This window comes from Labeo rohita, chromosome 19, assembly GCF_022985175.1.
Source record: "Labeo rohita strain BAU-BD-2019 chromosome 19, IGBB_LRoh.1.0, whole genome shotgun sequence".
In the NCBI taxonomy this organism is placed as follows: domain Eukaryota; kingdom Metazoa; phylum Chordata; class Actinopteri; order Cypriniformes; family Cyprinidae; genus Labeo; species Labeo rohita.
The window spans coordinates 11,970,539-11,990,141 of NC_066887.1; the positions used below are offsets into that span (position 1 = coordinate 11,970,539).

Sequence of the window (19,603 nt, forward strand, 5' to 3'; positions counted from 1 at the left end):
TTCTTTCTCTCTCTTTCTATCCTCCTTCTCTTTTTTTTTTCTCTCTCTCTCCCCCTCCACTGTTGACTTTCTCCCCAAATTTTTGTTTGTTTGTTTTCTTCTTCCCTTTTTTTTATGTTAGAATTTTTATTATTATTATTATTATTATTATTTTATTATTATTATTATTATTTTTCTCTCTCCTATTTTCTCTGTCCCCTGGTCTTGTCTGTCACAGTATGGTTAAGTATAGTTAAATAAAAAGGTATATCAAATTAAATTAATTAATTAATTAATTACATGTAAAAAAAAAAAAAAAAAAAGGCTGTGAACGATGATAGCATAGCTACACATACACACTGTCATGTGTTATCTGTGCTACTGACAGGCCGGGTAAAAAAAAAAAAAAAAGACAGTATTAATGCATGAGCTATGAACAAAGCATAGCTGTTTACTTTTTTTTTTTTTTTTTTTTTTAAAAAAGGAAAAAACGTCTGGAAGCTGTTAAATCATATAGAGAAGGACTTAGTAAGCAGGAAAGGGCACACTACTTTGACAAACTGAAGTTAATAGGTGGTACAAATATGTATGAGCAGTATTAATTAAAATATTAGCATAATATTCCACCTACCTGTTGTCAAGAAGCTTGCCCTGTGAATCCTGGTTAAGTCTGGCCAACCACAAACGCTTTTTGTTCCTCACACAGTTTTTTGCACTCTTCTTGATTTTGTCCGTCTAATTTAACTTACTCCAAATATTTTTCCCGATCCGACAGATTAGTACACCCTCAAACATGACAGTAATTGACCATTTTCAGCAGCGAAAATCAGCAAAATATGCGAGTTTCTTCCTAAAATCATTCTGATAGTACCCTACCTTCTAATGAAGTGAATGACTTTAGTTTTTTTCCCAGGCTTCCCGCCAAAGTCCGTTCTGGGACGGAAATATGTACATTTGGTGAAGAATATCTGCGAAAATGGCGGATTGCTTTTTTGGCAACAACAAATGCACTTGTAGCGATGCTAAAAAAGTATTTACGACAGTGAATTCCACTCACTTAACTGTAGGGGGCTCCAAAGTCGCAAAAATACACAAAACTACACACACTTTAAAGGGGTCATGGACGCTAAGTTCACTTTTTTATGTTGTTTAATGTGTGTTGGCAGTGTATGTACAAATCTACCCTATAATGATAAAAATCCATGCAGGGGTTTTTTAATTAATCTGTAAAAATAATATCCCCTTTTTCAAATCGAGCCGTTCTCAGTCACACCGACACAGGCTGCTCCCACGATAGTTGATTGACATGAGCTCTTACCTCAGACCAGCTGTAACAGTCCAGTAACTTTCCTTGTTTCGATGCTGAAACAGGGATGTAAGTTAGACAAGAATATCTCTGATTGAGCGATTGAGGTGTTGTGTTGCTGGATGTAATAATGAACATAGTGGTCGTCATTTACTCCCGACATCTGAGCTGCTGAAGATGCAGTGGATTACATTTGTTTGTGAAGGGAATGCGCCTCCCGATCTACATATATCCTTCTATGTTCGCGCGAATCATTCATGATCCAGCTTCACTTACAGCAGAAGCGAGTATAAGCGTTTTTTTATTAATCTTTGCGATCGCCTTTCCTTATAACGTGGTAGTTAGGAAGTTTAGCGGCTAAACGCGGCTAAAGTAAACAGGCTCGTCTCTCCACAGAGAGAAGAGAGGGGCGGGGTGAGCAGAGCTCATTTGCATTTAAAGGAACAACCCCTTTAGAATGAGATGATTTTTGCAGAGCTCATTTTGGCAAGTTAAAAAGGGTGTTGTTTTACAAAACCATTGAGAATTTTTAATCAAAGTATATTAGAGACTTTTTATTAAGACCCTAAAGAATCATATCAACTTGTGGAAAATGAGCATCCGATGACCCCTTTAAAGTTCATGCAAAAATGAAAATTCTGCCATAAATTACAAACCCCCACATCATGGTACTGTCGAATGCACATTGACGACTGACACAGAAGATAATAAGTTAATAAAGTTGTTATTTTTGTTTTCTTCGTGCACCAAAAGTATTCTGGTACCTTCATAAAATTACGGTTTAACCACTGATGTCACATGGACTATTTTAACAATGTCCTTACTACCTTTTTGAGCTGTGAACGTAGTAGCTATGTTGCTGTTTGTGCAGGGTCAGAAAGCTCTCATATTTCATCAAAAATATCTTCATTTTGTTCTGAGGATGATCAGAGGTCTTACAGCTTTGGAACAACATGAGGGTGATTAATGTCAGAATTTGCATTTTTTCGCTGAACTATCTCTGTTACAGTAAAAACAAATTTAAAACAAACCATTAATGGCTGATTTGACAGGATTATGTAGGTCAGCAAAGTACATACATTTTTACTTACATTTTGAAGTGCAAAGTCAGTAGAAGACAGTATTCATAGAGTATTCATATCTTGGATATTCTTCTACATTTCTAAACATTTAAACAAATGCTTATCTTTTGGAAAAAAGAAAAGAAAAATCATATTCTTAAGCATCCAGTCAGCATATTAGAATGATTTCTGAACAATCATATAGCACTGAAGACTGGAGTAATGGCTGTTAAATTTAGCATTCCCATCAAAGAAATAAATGACAGTTTTAAAGATATATAAAATAAAAAAGCATTTTTATTAGTTTTATATTTGTAATTTCACAATGTTGTTTTTACTGTATTTTTTTAATCAAATGAATGCAGCCTCAGTAACCATAAGACAATTCCTCCCCCCAAAAAATAAATAAATAAATCTTACCAACGCCAAACTTGGGCTCAATAATGTTACCTGAGCATGCAAAAAATCTTGCCTTCCCAAACACAAATTGAATTGAAACTCAACACTACATTTGTTTATTCATTTTATTGTTTTATATTATTAGGAAAAAGCACAGAGTAGGGGGCCTTATCAGCGTGCAGCATTGAATCCTGTTGGTGTACAGAGCTGATAGGCCAGAATAATCATACTGTGCAGCTTATAGTCTCTGCACGCTCAAAGCGCTTCTCACCGAGGCACACTGATGTGCCTTAAGCAATCGTCAAGACTTATTTGACACCGTTTATGTAAAATGCATTCTTTTACAACTTGGCCTAGCTTTGGCTTTCGTTAAGACACAGAAAAACAAACCGTGGATATCAATCCATTGAAAAGCAGCCTGTCGCATTAAATGCTAATAATATACTTGTAGTTTTACATACTGCATTACCTTATTAAAGAGGTACTTAAATGATGCTTACAGCAAATAATACCTTGGGGAGGAAGGGGAGGGGACTTTTGAAGCATTTTAGACCCCTCACACTAGTCAGGGTCAGTATAGCTTAAATAGCTGGATACAAAGAGCTTACAATCGTTGTGTATACAAAAACAGAGGCATGATAATCTGAATATTACTTCCAGATCACATCTGAAAAAAAAAGTGAAAAATAATATGTACACAATCCTGTATGCTTGAGACAGGTCACATTTCTACCCAATGAACCATGTTGTGAGAAACACTGATGGTGAAAACTGCAATCTTCTCACTTAATTGCCAAGTTTAGTTCTACCTGAGTTGGCATACTGTATCTATGAGGGGTGTTTCTATCCAATCCTGTCCTTTAACTATTGCATATGACAATTAAGAGACCGTTTAGCTCTTAAAATTCACACAGACTTCAAACAGGGTTCAGTGCGCCCGTTCTGTCAAATTAAACACCTGTCCTGCAGGTTTCTCTAGACTGCTCGCTTGAGATAATAACAGGTGAAACTGTATATGAGAACGCTGAGAAAAAAAGCAAACAGCTTTAGCATGATGAGAAAGTTACTAGTTTGCACCTTACGCATCTTTCCCTCTTGCGGGAAGCGTTAAGACTGTCTTGGAATGCACGATATACTGTATAGAGTAAATATTGCCGTTACTACAAGCATGATTACTGTAGATACATAAGAGTGGCCTCCCTACCACTAGAGGCACCAGAGAATTTAGAGTGTCAGGCTTGGCTGAGAACAACCACGTCAAGCCACTTTGGAACAAAAATAAGACTCGGCTCATTGGTTAATCGTCATCAGCAGCCTCCCTTTTCGATTCATTCAGCTTCCGCTCTACGAGTCGAGAGGTCGGGCTTGAAGGAGACACCACTTCCACAGGAGGTAGCATGGCACCTTCTGGCTCAATGTCTTTTCTCTGAGACAGCTCCTCCTGGATACAAAACATTACGTTCAAGTAAACCATCCCGACCACAATCCAATCCAAGTGTATTTACAACATCCTCTAACCTGCTCAGAGAACCGCTGACTCATGACTTGATCTCCAAACTCCTGAGTCTCGACCTCTTCGCTGTTGGAGTGGCAGCTGGGGCTGGGCACCTCTATCCCATGGCTCTCTAGTATGGCAGCCTCTGAGTGAAAAAGACAGGGGTACTATGTCTAATGGTTGTGTCACCTAAAATCAGTGACAGGCTATCATTCTTAAGGTCTCACCTATGTTGGCACGTCTCTTCATCTCCTTCCTCCGATTGGCAAACCAGTTGTACACTTTGAGCGCCGTGACTCGTTCAAATTCTGACAGTTTGCATCCTGAAACAACGTTTATATAAGAAATTAATAATTTACATCAAAAAGTAAATTGGCATTTATACATTCAATGAGCTACATTTGCAACAAAGATGGCAATGCTACAACTAGTCTGGTTCTAAGGCAGCTCAGATACTGATTGCAATCACTTACCTGGTTTTTGAATGACCGCATTACAAGCATTGGCAATTTCCTCTCTTTTTGCCTCATCAGGATACTGATTCTCTATAAAGAAACTGAGAACAAACAAAGCGAATCAGAACAAGACTTGGGATGTCATGATCAATTTTCAACCAATAGGAAAAAGGAACAGCCTTAGAACACTGTGTAAAAGTGCAGACTAATAAAACAGGCTACTTGATGTTTATGACGTAATGACATTAAGAATAAAAATGCTTGTGAATGAAGAGAATATTCCAATTTTATGGGTACACTGTCACCATTTTTTAACTATCGATAATATGGAGAGTTGTATTTAAATGCAGCATGTGTGCATTTTAGAAAGTTTTATCTCAAAGTAGTCATGCAAATGTTCTTTTACAGATGTCACCCTGAAAAAACAATTACTGTCTGAACAGTGCCAAAGACAGTAATGCTCTGTGATTTACCTCTCCATGATTGACTGGCACTCCTTTCTCCAGGTAAAGCGACTACCTCTACGCAGTCTAAAAGGCCCAACTGCTGCCTTGTCTGCGGGGCTTCCAGCCAACCTCCAGTCAGGCTCCTCTTTAACCAGTGAACGCATGGACAATGTGGCGCCTGTTGTGAACATTATCCAAAAATATGGAATTATAACACATGCAAACTGAAATAACAATCAAATATGTCAAATACTATATCAACTATCAAATACTAAACATCTAAATTAAAGGCATGGTTCATTAAAAAAAATAATACTTTTGTTATTATTCACTCTAAATTCGTTCCAAAATAGTATGATTCTCTTCCATGGAACACAAAAGGAGATACTTAAAGCGGATTTTCTGTTAAATTTCTCAGTTTGTGCTTCATCCAAGAAAGAAAATCATGCCGTTTTAGAACACCATTATGTTACAGTTCTGTCTGTTTGTTTTATTGGTTTCTCCCATTGTCTCCCCCCGTTGATCTGTCTGATTTGGTTTTGTCCTTGTTAGCATTATTTGGTTCACCTGTCTGTCATTATTAGTTACCCTTTATAAGTCTGTCTTTGTCTTTAGCCCCTTGTCGGTCTTTAACATTTGTTTGTTCTACGTGTGTGGATTATCGCTCTGTGTTCCTGCCTGTTCCAGCTTATGCTACCAGAAGTTTATATTAAATATATTGTTGCTTGTTATCTCGTCTCTCGTCTCGTTCCATCCAGCACTCAGCAACCTCGTAACAGAAAGACCGACCAAAACAGTTTACCCGGCGTGATTCCCCTACGTTTATTTTTTCGTCCTTTTTCTCAGTGTTTTGTTTTTGATTTTTCTTCATGGATCCTGCCGTTCAGATCATCATCCTGGAGCAGGGGAATCGCTCTCTCGAGGACCACACCAGAGACTTTATGCACCTCGTGCCACACACACTACCCGGACAGCTGCTTGTGCACGTTCTATCGGGTGGGATTGAACCCCACCATCAAGGCGCAGCTGTCCGGGGAGGGTCCTCGAGAGAGCATCACCGATTACATCGAGTGGGTGCTGGCGTCCTGTAGATCGTCATGGACTGTCGGCATCGTCGAGAAGGACGTCAGCCCCACTCAAGACCCAGAGCCCAGCCAACCATCACCCCGACACGCGGAGTATGAGCCCGAGCCCACCGCGGATGACGAGCCAGAGCCACGAGCGACAGAGCAAAGGATCGCCACAGAGCCAGAGCCCAACACGTCCGACCAGGTGCGAGAGCCGGCTAAAACTACCGTAAAGGTGGAGTGCTGCGTGGATAGAGCCCTGCCCACTGCACCACCGCTGGGGGTGAGCTTGAACTGAACTCTGGGGACTTGATTGACTTCTTTACTGAAGTTCTGGAAACTAACTCTGGAGATTTAATAGACTTTTCTACGGATATACCTACCTGTCATGATCTACCTGTCGGTATGGAATTCCCACCCACCCCCTTCTTCTGTCTGTCTGGTCACCGCTGTCCCCTGACAGCCCCTGTCTGATCACCCTCAGCCCACTCCCTGTGCAGTGGGCTCGCCCACTACCTGTGCAGTGGGCTCGCCGCGGGTCTGCCAGCTTCCATCGGCGTCAGGGCTGGAGGATCCCTCATCTCCGCCTCCAGCCTCAGAGTCCAGAACTCCGCCTCGGCCCTCCGACCCTGCGGCTCCACCACGGCTCTCAGTGCCCTCGTCTCCATTGTCGCCCATCGGTCCACCAGCTCCACCGGGCTCCCTCGTCTTTCCGGCTCCGCCCTGGTCGGTCGTCGGCCCTTCATCACCTCAGGACTCTGTTCCTACGGCTGCGCCTCGTCACTCCGTCCCACCGGCTCTGTGGACCTCCTCCCTCCCTCTGGCACAGCCTTCATCCTCTGTCGCTCCGGTTCCGCCGCGGACCTCTGGATCTCCGCCTACGCCTCGGTTGCCAGAGCCTCTGGTTCCGCCTTGGCCCTCCGGAACCTCGGTGTCGCCCTGGATCTTCGGCTCTCCGTCTCCGCCTCGGGCTCCTCCGCCAGCTGCTCCGCCTCTGTCGGTCGGCCCCCTGGAGTCGTCAGCCCTTCCTCCACCATGGCTCCTCCCTCCATCGGCTCCACCGTGGGTCATCATGGCTGCGGTCTGGGTCTCCCTCTGCTTCTCCTGCTCCGGGTCCCTCCTGTTTCCTCCCTGGCTCCTCCCACCTTCGTCGCCCCCTTGGACTCTGTTGACTCTGGTTTTTGTCCCCCTTCCGGGGTTCCGTCCTCCGCCGAAGCCTCCTCCCCCATGGACTCTGGTTTTTCTGTTTTTTCGCCTCCTAGTCTGTTTTGTTTTGTTTTGTTTTCTACGGCGCGAGGACGCGCCTATTCGGAGGGGGGCGTAATGTTACAGTTCTGTCTGTTTGTTTTATTGGTTTCTCCCATTGTCTCCCCCCGTTGATCTGTCTGATTTGGTTTTGTCCTTGTTAGCATTATTTGGTTCACCTGTCTGTCATTATTAGTTACCCTTTATAAGTCTGTCTTTGTCTTTAGCCCCTTGTCGGTCTTTAACGTTTGTTTGTTCTACGTGTGTGGATTATCGCTCTGTGTTCCTGCCTGTTCCAGCTTATGCTACCAGAAGTTTATATTAAATCTATTGTTGCTTGTTATCTCGTCTCTCGTCTCGTTCCATCCAGCACGCAGCAACCTCGTAACACATTAGGTGTCATTTTCAATTAACTATTTTTTAAATTTAAAGGACCAATATAAAAGATTCTTTATAAAACGGATAGTTCCAGTCCTTGTTTCTGATTGGTTGAAGCATGTTCAAAGCTGTTGTAAATTACACACACCTTTGCTTACATTTGTGTGTTGCACTTTGTTGCAACCACAACCGTTTCTGTAGAACTACATTGTTTGGTGGAAGATTTATGATTTTATTAATAACATTACACTTTATTTGCTGTGGTTTATTTGGTTAAACCTTACTATGTATATAGAATAACAATTTTATAAAAGCAATAAGTCCTGTGAAGCCGTGGTTTACAGTGAATTTATAATAGCTAAAGGGCATTGTTAGGCACGACGCAAAGCTTCTTGGGGCTTATTGCTGTAAAAGCCACTATTACCGTATGTTTGTCGCATTTTGCCGCCTAGTGGCAGTTATAACTGGTTGTGATGAACATATGCGTAATTTCCACACAAAACAACAAATCATAATGTTGCATAATGTTTTTTTTAGAGCTAATCAATGTAAATAATTATAAAATAATATAAAATAAGTATTTCTGACATAATTATTTAGAACTAACCATTTTACAGAAATAGTGTTTAAAGGGGTCATCGGATGCCCATTTTCCACAAGCTGATATGATTCTTTAGGGTCTTAATGTGAAGTTTATAACATAATTTGGTTAAAACTTCTCAGTGCTAAGTGTAAAAAACACCCTTTTTACCTTGTCAAAATCAGCCCTGTTCAGAGTGAGCCGTTCTATTGTATGTTCCTTTAAATGCTAATGAGCTCTGCTCACCCCATCCCTCTCTTCTGTGAGGTGACGAGCCGGTCTGTTTACATTAGCCACATTTAGCCTCTAAACTTGATAATTAGCACATTATTAAGAAATTTTTGCAAAGATGCATAAAAACCCTTATACTCACTTCTGCTGTAGGTGAAGCTGCATCACAAATGATTTGCACAAACATAGATGCATTTATGTAGGTTGCCGGGTTTCATTTTTTTCTAAAACGAAAGTAACGTTAATCCTCTGCGTTTTCAGCGGCTCAGATGTCGGGAGTAAATGAGGAGTGCTATGATCATTATTACATCCAACAACAGAACACCCCAGTCGGAGACATTCTTCTCTTCCCCTGCACCTGAGTAGACCCAATAGCGGTCGGAGTCGGACTGTTACAGCTCAGTCAGGGCGGGTCTAAGGCGGGTCTGTGTGACGTCACACAGACAAGAAACTAAGAATGGCTTGATTTGAAAAGGGGGATATTTCTTTTAAAGATTACAAAAATACCACTGGGTTGATTTTTATCATAATAGAGTGGATGTGTACAAACACTGCCAACACACATTGATGTTCAAACAACAGGTAAAAGTGAGTTTTGCATCCGATGACCGCTTTAAAAAATAACATAACAGTGCAAGAATATTGGTAATTCTCACCTCGCACTAAGTTTGTATTAGAACATTTTATTAGAATCACATATGATCTGGCTGCAAAAGTTAAAAATGTTCAACTCATCCGAAAGCTCAAATCAGATCCAAAAATGTTACTTATGCATATGATCAGAACTCACTGCAGCTCCTGTACTATTCTCTGCTGGAAATATATAACTTCTTATCAACTGTTTTTGGAGACGGTAAAAAAGGCAGCTTAACATATACTGATTTCACAAACCATTTTTATTGAAGTAAACTTAAAGGGATAGTTTCACCCAAAAATGTCAGTTCTGTCATTATTTATTCATCCTCATGTCGTACCAAACCCATAAGACCTTCATTCATCTTCAGAACACCAATTAAGATATTTTTGATGATATATGAGAGCTTTTTGACCCTGAATAAACAGCAACATAACTACTACGTTCTCAGCTCAAAAAGGTAGTAAGGACATTGTTCAAATAGTCCATGTGACATCAGAGGTTCAACTGTAATGTTATGAAGCTACGAGAATACGTTTTGTGCACCAAGTATTCTCATAACTTCATAACATTACGGTTGAACCACTGATGTCACATGGACTATTTTAACAATGTCCTACCTTTCTGTTTTAATGTGTTGATTTGTCTATGAAGGGTCAGAAAGCTCTTGAATTTCATCAAAAATATCTTAATTTTGTTCTGAAGATGAACGAAGGTCTTATGGGATTGGAATGACATGAGGGTGAGTAATTAATGACAGAATTTACATTTTTGAACTATTCCTTTAAGCTGTGTTTCCCTGCTGCATGGACGTTACCTGACTGTGACTGGTGAGCAGAGTACCAGGGGAGGAGGTGCATCAGCAGTTCTCTCTGCCTATTCCAAGGAGTGTCAGTCCTGCTCCTGGGGACCTGAGCATGCTGGTTTTCACTCCATCTGATTCCTTCAACCCAATTGGGCAATCAGAAAACTGTGTTAACTAGGGTCCCTTCGAGGGCCGAAAACTTGCTGTTAATGGTGACGACCGTTAACAAATGTTAATAAAAATCCTTCGAGAAAACGTCATTGTAGATAACAGTGTTAATAGGCATTCAAAGTGATTAGGTTCTTGGAGCCATGCTCAATTCTCTAGCGCTGTAGAGAATGTAAAAGCGTCATGCTCAGGGCTCTGTTAGTGGGGTCGGGTGTTAATTGCACCTCAGTGCAGGGAGGACATGAAAACCAGCATTTGACAAACCCAGGATCAGGACTGAGTGCTACAGAAGAAGATCTAACCTGGGAGATGGAGAGCAGAAGTGGTCCTGGAGGGCTTCACATTACTTAATTAGCTCCTTTACGCATCAACACATTCTCTGTATTATAAATGTGAGATGATGCGGGGTGTTGGCGGCGTTACAGCCTAAAAGGCTTTAAGGCTCATTTCCGAATGCCACAACCTACACTTCTTGAATGTGCCAAGAACAGCATTAACCTAAGCGCATAATTGATGGGAAATGACACCAGTTGATTGAATTTCAATTCAGTGCCGTAACATGGCATGTCCTTCCAAAACAGACTTGACTTCTTTAATGTAAAGCCCTCAAGGACCATGCAAACTATATAGGGAAAATATAGCAGAATAGCAAAAGAAAACCAAAGAAAACTAAACTAAATTAAACTAAACATAAAACTCTCTTCCAATTTAAGCCAGCTCCAAGCCCAAAATTCAGGCCACTGCCTTATTTTTGGCAAATCACCTCCCTGCAGAGAAATCACAACTCACCTGGGCTGTTGCGCTCCAGCAGGTACCAGCGATAGAACGCTCTGCGTTTGGAGTCGCTCATCTCCAGACCCTGCTGCAGAAGCCACTGAGAGATGTAGCTCTGACTGATACCTGCAGAATATCATAAAGTAAAAAAAAAAAAAAAAAAAAAAAACACAGACAGAAATGGCAGGAAAAGTAGAATGCACCAGAATAAAACCAATTATTCTGGAGACACCGAGCTGAAAAGTAATTGCACTAATGCCATGCCAGGGGTATTATTGGTAACTAAAACTATTTTTAAAAATGTGTTAATTTAAACGAATCTGAAACAAAATCAAACAGAAACATTAGACTAATAACTGGACACTAAACAAAATTTAGAAATGTTACCTTTAAGTTGTACTACTAAAATCACTAAAATCAAAACCCAGCATGAGTGTTATATGAATGTTTCTTTGAAGGGAAAAGATTTTCATTTTATCTGATAATGTAATGTTCATGAGCACTTCTTTGTGTACAGCTGATACCGGGAAACCACTGTTTCTACTGCTCCAAAAGCGCCTCCTGCTGGCAAAGAATGAATTTGCATTTTCAATAAGCCCGTCTGCAGCAACATGTTTTTGTTGTGCTCACTCTTTTTTCTGTTTTCTGCAGCAACTCTGAACACTGTTCATATTCTTTATCCTGGATGAAGCATTTTTGTTTCAATCTATACAAATAATCAGCCTATGTTACAGTTTAAAGTTAATAGATATTAATATGAATAATGTGAGCCTGAGAGTCTTATGTTTGTTTGACGGCTAAATACAAATAAAAGGTGAACATTAATTTATTGTACAGTTTTTATTTTTTTTAATATTATAGTTTTACAGAAGGTTTTATACCCTAGTGAAAAAATAAAATACATTTATTTAATGCTAAGTATACTACAAATACATTTACATATTACGTACCTAATAAAAATACCCTGCAACTGTACTTTTTGCATACTAAACTGGTATATTTAAAGTCTGCTAAATTGGAACAACTAATTTTGTACTTAATGTGCTTTAATATTGCGGAAGTAGTGATGAAGTTCAACTAAACATACACTACCGTTCAAAGGTTTGGGGTCAGTAAGACTTGTAATAGTCTTTAAAGTAGTCTCTTATGCTCATCAAGGCTGCATTTATTTGATTAAAAATATACAAAAAAAAACGTAATATTGCAAAATGTTTTTACAATATAAAATAATGTTTTTTATTTTAACATACTTTAAAATAGAATTTATTCCTGTGATGAAAATCTGAATTTTTATCAGCTGTTACTCCAGTCTTAAGTGTCACATGATCCTTCAGAAATCATTCTGATATGCGGATTTATTATTAGAATGATCAATGTTGGATAATATCAACAGTTGTGCTGCCAAATATTTTTTTGGACCTGTAATTTTTTTTTCAGGATTCTTTCATGAATAACAAGTTTAAAAAGTACAGTGTTTATTCAAAATATAAATATTTTATAACAATGTAAATTATTTATTATTAACTTTTAATAAACTTTTAATTATTAACTTAATACATCATTGGTGAATAAAAGTATTAATTTCTTAAAAAAAAAAAGAGAAAAAGAAACAATAAAAATGTACTGACCCCAAACTTTTGAACGGTAGTGTATACTGAAATATATTTGATTGTGCTAAAATGGAACTATTGCAAGTATACTGTAGGTACACTTCAAATAGGCACACTCAAGCGGTATGTCAGTAAATATGTTAACAGACTTATACTTATGTTAACAGAACTATACTTGCACTATAAATGCATTTTAAATCTATTACTTTTTTTTTACTAGGGTAGACTTGGCAAATTCATTTTTTAGAAGTTTATAGGTACATACATCTGTTGTGGGTGTTCTTGGCAGTTTTAAAAAGGCTTTTTAAAATACTGTTTATATCGATATCGAAATTATATCATATCGATCAAAATAATAAAATATAACTTGATATAAATTTTGGCCATATCTTGAAGAAAAAAAAACAAAACAAAACAAAAAACAAACTAAATAGTAATATAAAAAACAAATAAAAGTACAAAAAATAACTGATACTTTAGTTAAAATGAAAAATAAAACATAAACATAAAAGCTCATTCCAAATACTTCTAAAATAATAAAAAAATATATAAATAAGACTGCTTAATTCAATTGGTGTGATTTTACACTGATATACAGGATCTACTGCTCATATTTCACTGTGTAAGTTATAATCTGTATAATACATCAAGTATGTCTGCAATTTTTTGACAATGTAAAATTTATTTTAAAAAAGGAAACGCAAACTGAATTTGCAATCACCTTTTGTTTCCACAGACTTCAGAGAGTTTGTTGTGCAGACAGATTTTCGACACCCGTGAATTTTCCTATGCACTTGTTGCACATGCACTAATTTCCCATGCTTGCTGTTTTTTTCCCTCCAAGTCGATGTTTGAATTATCAGCGTTGTGGTTGGCCTTTATTTTCTCCGTGTGACAGTCTTGTTGGTCAAAAATTTTAAGCACCCTTAACATGCAGTAAAATAAAAATATGAATGATATTTTTCTCCCGGTCAGCGCAGGAAATTTTAATACTTTGTGAATGTACAGTAATAAAGGTTTAGTGGATTTAGATGTAAAAAAAGAGTTTAAGTACTCCATTCTCTGATGGTTTGCATGATTTGCAAAATTGCCCCTGCTGGCTACACTTTTTCCACTGCAAGACAGAAATCATTCAGATTACCTGTGACTTGTCCAACAATTGCCTGTGAGATCCTTCTGTTATTGAGAAAAGCCTTTATCTCTTCTTTCACAAGGTTGCTGTCCCTCCTACAGTTCAAACAAAGACAAGAATTACAGTGGCATTGATTAAAACAAAACATTTAAGTCTTATATTTCATTAAGCACTCAAATGGTGAAAAACATTAGGAGCTTTAAAATAATTGTATAAAATGTGTGTTCATTTGGGGCTTTTGGATAACATATATCTATATATAGCATATATATAACATATACACTACAGGCAAAAACTTACAATGAAAAATGTTTCTAAACATATTGTTGGAAAGGTCCAAGTCTCAAGGTTCCGTAACCTATTTTGTGATAGAAGTAATATTGTGCTAAATTTGTAACAGAAAATGCATAACAAATTCAGGGGAGTTTTGGTATAGCACAAAATCTCACAGGAACCTCGATTTTTGTGATATCAACTTCAAATTTGGAACATTAGTTACATGTGGCATTGACTTGCTAATATCTAATATAGCAATTTTAGATTTCAAAGTATTTTAGAAAAGATTTATTTATTTTTTAGTACAGTAAACTTTTTTACTGATGTCACATGGACTATTTTAATGATGTCCTTACTACCTTTCTGGACCTTAAATGTGTCAGTTGCGTTGCTGTCTATGCAGGGGCAGAAAGCTCTCGGATTTCATGCTAAATATTTGTCTTCCGAAGATGAACGAAGGTCTTACAGGTTTGGAATGACATGAGGGTGAGTAACTAATGATAGAATTTTCATTTTTGAGTGAACTATCCCTTTAATGTAATCAATCAACTGGTGAATTATTGGTAATATCTTTTACTTACATTTTTCCCCTGTTCACCAGAGTCTTGCCTTAAATGGGGAACATACTGTTTTACGTCCCATTCTCCAGAGCCAAAGCATTAACGAAAAAGCTACAAAAAGTATCCATCTGAACTAACTGTCCACCTGACCTGATTCAGAAAGGGCTCTTGTTCTCTGAAAATTACACTGTTGCTCAGGGACATTCACTGTCATTATCAGCTGTTATATTAATCTCTACCTCTCAGTAGACCTGAAAAGAGAAGCCCACAGAAGCAGCTCATAAAAGGTACCTCATGTATTCCTCCACCTTCTCCTCCAGATCCCAGTCTTCTTCTGCCATGTCGTAACTAAACGACCTCTGAACTCCGCTGGGTGGATACATGGGTGGGGGCGAGGCATCGTAGCTATTGCTAGGTGATAATGCAGCATCCATAACAGGGGTTTGCGTGGTGGCTGAGGTAAGAGAGGAGGAGGAAGAGGAGGAGGACGAGGGCGCAGCAGGGGCTGCGGAGGTAGGGGCACTGGGTGGGGCCGAGTGATTGTTGCAGCATGGGGTACGATGGTCTGGATCAAGCCTCTCTAAAGACTCGAGGGCTTGAATGATCTGAGGTTTGGTCATCCCTGACAGCCTTAAACGCTGAAGCAGGTCGATCTGTTCAATTGTGTAGCGTGGCTCCACATCACAACACTCCATCCTGGCATCTGTGGGACAAGATGAGGCAAAAAAAATCTAAGTATTACAAAGCTAATTATTTTGTGTTGGTAATTATATTAAACTTCACTTATTTCTACATGTTATTCAATCTTATTACAAGATTGCCATTTCTGCATCACTAATGTCACGACATAAAACCCCCCCAGCAAAAACAGCAGAACATAAATGGTTCAGGAAGTTAAAATCCATTCATTTTCTCCATAGGAGAATTGATTTTTAATGATACATTTGTACACCATTAAAAGTTCTTAATCAATTTAAACTTTTTTTTTTTACTGTTTAGTTGTTTTTAAAATCAGAATTACTGAGAACTAGATTACCCATGATTCTGCAGAGAAATCTCTACCAAAGTAATTCTTTAGTGCCTGCCTACTTCCATGAAAAACATAATAATGATAGAATCAGTTATCAGTTTTCTCATGCTCTCAAACTTCTTAGATATCTGTAAATGGACCAAAGTCAACTCAAAAGATTTGTATGTATGCAAATTGTATAATTTCCAAGGTGCACATTGCTAGTAAATGTGCAGTTAATTCTCATATTGTATTTTCAGAAGGTTTTGGATTATTTGTCCCCTCCCCTGTTTTGTCAGTACCAAAACAAAGTAATAATAATTTATTTGGAAGTCATATTTGGGAGTCATATTGACCTATTAAGATTTAGCTTACTTCTACATTGTAAATAAATATATTTTTGCTATTTTATTATTTAAGTTAATTTAATATTATTTGCTATTTTATTTTTTCCAAGGTAAATCAATAACAATTACAATTTTAATGAGATTTGTTGTATTTTGAATCCAGTTTTTCTTTGTAAAAGGCAAAAAGTTGATCATACTGGTTTTATAGTTAAGGATTTATTAGTTTGAATATAAAATGAATCAAAAACTATCATAACATCTTAGTTGATTCAGAATACTTTATTTTAGACAAAACATCCCATGTTTCGGGTAGTGACTGCAAATTTTTGGTAGCGACCATTATCAAAACACTACTAAAACATACTAAAAATTTGCATAACTGTACTAAAATTTTGTTTAATTTCCCCCAAATAAAGGATTATGTGTTCCCTGTTGTCACTACCGAAACAATGATGACATGTTTCTGTCGTGACTGTTTCAGAAGTGACAATTTTATGGGATAACGCCCAAAAAAACAAAGATATCACTACCGAAACTTCACCAAATGTTTCAGTAGTGACTGTTTTGGTAGTGACGTTCCTTAAAGTTACACACAGATTTTTTCAGATTTTTGAACACATTTACTCACCATGTAGCTATGACAGAGAGGGACACATAAATATTTTCTGATCATAAATTTAAGGGTGTAGTTAAAATCAGTCTCAGCCAACGGACTAAAACATACACTGTAGTTTTCTTTTTTTTTTTTTAAGTTTTAAGTTTTTAAGTTTCATAATTTACAAAGAAAATACATATATTTTTTTAACTTCACTTTTCAAAAGAATCAAAGAGATACTTTTTAAAAACAACAATGGAAAAAAATACTAAAATTATTTCAATAACATTTTCACAAGTTTTAACATTTTCACAGGTTCGGGACAGCCACCTCCCAATTAAAAGTACCCAATAAATTATGATTTTAAATATATTAAGCTTATTAATATTTTAAATATTACTGTGGGTTTAAATAGACAATAGAATGACCTTATTAAACATCTAAGACTTAAATACTTAAATGCTTTTTAAATGTGTTTTTTGATTGTGGGACAACAGTGCACTAATTTTGTAGAATGGCCCATATATGTACATTTTGCAATAAATATTCTATTTTGATTATGTAATTTGCATTGCTTCATGGGATTGTACTCCTTTCCCTCATTAAAGTACACATTCTTGTACCCTTTTCTGGACCATTTTTAAAATACTGCCTAGCTTCAAATCAAAGTTTATAATGTTGTGATTCACCTCATATTGTTATTATTATTTTTAATCCCTACAGGAAAATAAAAGTGGAAAATACTTGGGCGGGCAGGCACTGTTGCACTCTACAGAACAGCAAAAATCTGCCAGTGTTTAGTAAAACAAATAATCCAATCCCCTAATCGTGCCATTGGTTGAGCCAGTATTGCTGGCTGGTTGGACTGTTCAAATAAATAAATAAATAAATAAATAAATAGAGAGACTATTACGAATGGAGGTGGGGTTGTGGTCATTTTTGCAAAGAAAAAAGAAAAATATGAAAAAAAAAAAAAAAATTCAATCTGTTTCACACACTTTGAAATAATATTTATTGTAAAATGCACTATACAAATAACCGTGAGCTGAACTAGATTACACTCAGAATAAATCACAGAAGACCACTTTGATTTTACTTTTATGGTACTTTCTTCTCATTTTGGAGTCTGACGGCCCCAGTCCCCATTAACTTTTACTATGTAAAAGATGTAAAAGAGAGAGCAGGAATTTCTTCAAAAATTCACTGTTTATGTTCAAATAAATAAAGTCATACAGGTTTGGAACAACACAAGGTTAAGCCAATAATTACTTTTTTTAATTAGTGAACTGCAAAAGGGGTACATCCATTTATCCTCTATTTCATATTATTGTCAATCCCATATTTTGTTCTTTTTCCATCTATCCTCTTATTACTTAATTCTTTTGCTACATTGCAAACACTGGCATTCCTTCCGGAAAAGCAAGTAGTATATAGTAACTTCGTACAGAATGTTTGCACATCATATTTGTTGTCCTACCTGAGATTTGAGGTGATAATCGGCCCGTTGGGAGCGGTTCGGCGCGTGGAGCCACAGCAGGAAGGCACCACTGTCGCATGGTCGAGGAGTCACCCGCAGGGGACAAGGGGGGCTGTCAAAACATCACAATAACTACTAACAGCCAGTCAGCATGTGCCAGTTAGTCATGCTAGAGTAACAATACAAACAACTCGGTTCCGCTCTGCTTTAATAACGACCTCAAATAACAGCTAACGCACGTCTGTAATCATGACTTTATTTTGTGTCAGGCTGGCGCTAACTGGCTAGCCCCAGCGGGGACGCGCTGCTGTGCAACTGCATGCAAGAATGCCTTATCTTCGCCTTTGTTTTCACACTTGCAGCTGAACCCAATGACTTGGGGGCGGCTTTTACTTCTGGCAGACAACACGTAAAGTCATGCAGTACTACAAAAAAGTCACCGCTCTAGTTTCTGAAACAGATTCGTGTCTCGCCGTGTCACTTGTTATGACTGCGGGTGTGAGATGCCTTCATAGTAGCACGGCTTTGATGCACGGAGCGCTAGAGTAACTGTATTGCCGCTAGCATGAAAAGCTATATGCCCTACACGCAGTTATCCGCCTTACCTCCCCGCGCTACCGTCAAACTGCAGCCGGAGTTGGAGATGGTGCGGCTGGAGAGCGGTCGGTGCACACCCTGGGTTATATCCCGGCCCTCCCGTGCGCTCACTTGCACTCCGAGGCGCTTCAACTAGCTAATGAAGGTGATCCGAGGAGGGTCACATTGTCCTGGGATGCCGCAGCATAATATTACTGGATATATGGAAGTCAACAATTGACCTCTCACCCGCAGCGACAGTCCCATGTGGATGCAGGAAGTGGATGCCAAAAGACACTTACATACGTTTACAATCTTTAACGACATGTAATAAGATTTTGCAAGTCTTTGTGAAGAAATATTTGGGAGGAGTTGTGAAATATACAATGGGTGCTTACTTTTTGGCAAGTTTGTTTACATTTGACAGATTTCTTAGGACTGCTATTCTGTACGGATTTATGCTTTTCCTTTTTTTTTTTTTTTTTTTGCACACACAGCAATGGGAATGTTTACAATGCACCAGTAATGAGTTGCTTGCACTGTTAATATGAGGTTTAAACTGCTGACCACAAATAAATCTTTGTTGTAATTTGTTAATACTATATCATTTAGTAATGCAATGTACAGGAGGAGTCACTACAACCAGCACAACCAATTTAAGACTTTAACAATAGGTCTGAAAAACATTAATCATGACATATAAACAATAAAATCATATTCATAGTTCCATACAATTGCTAAAATATTAAATGAAATAACATTTTAATGTAGAGTTCAGTCTTATATTGGATAAAATAATAAACTCACAATAATGCTTTTTCTAAAATGAAATTTATTATGACAGACTAGAAATGTTATCATAAGTTTGTTTCTTTCATTAACTAACAAATGTTTTAACAAAATGTGTTTTTGAATACATATATATATATATTTAACAAAATATATTACAAAATACATATATATACACAAGTATAAAGCAACAGCTTTCTATAATTAGT

At 37.8% G+C, this 19,603-nt stretch overlaps 1 protein-coding gene across 2 annotated transcripts; it reads right to left on the reverse strand.

The window, feature by feature from the left end:
• Nucleotides 1-2,713: 2,713 nt before the first annotated feature.
• On the reverse strand, nt 2,714-18,878 carry zgc:91944 (uncharacterized protein LOC436941 homolog). 2 transcript variants are annotated; one of them, XM_051137455.1, is made up of 11 exons: nt 18,635-18,877; nt 18,030-18,141; nt 14,893-15,304; nt 13,775-13,860; nt 11,039-11,149; nt 10,094-10,219; nt 5,169-5,319; nt 4,714-4,796; nt 4,468-4,563; nt 4,264-4,385; nt 2,715-4,186 (listed from the first exon to the last, which is right to left on the reverse strand). In XM_051137455.1, the coding sequence occupies exons 2-11, from the start codon at nt 18,106-18,108 to the stop codon at nt 4,043-4,045; spliced, it is 1,410 nt and encodes a 469-aa protein (XP_050993412.1). In that variant the 5' UTR covers nt 18,109-18,141; nt 18,635-18,877; the 3' UTR covers nt 2,715-4,042. The 2 variants fall into 2 exon arrangements, with proteins under 2 accessions (XP_050993413.1, XP_050993412.1); XM_051137456.1 differs by lacking the exon at nt 10,094-10,219 and having other exon boundaries at nt 2,714-4,186; nt 18,635-18,878.
• Nucleotides 18,879-19,603: the final 725 nt, after the last annotated feature.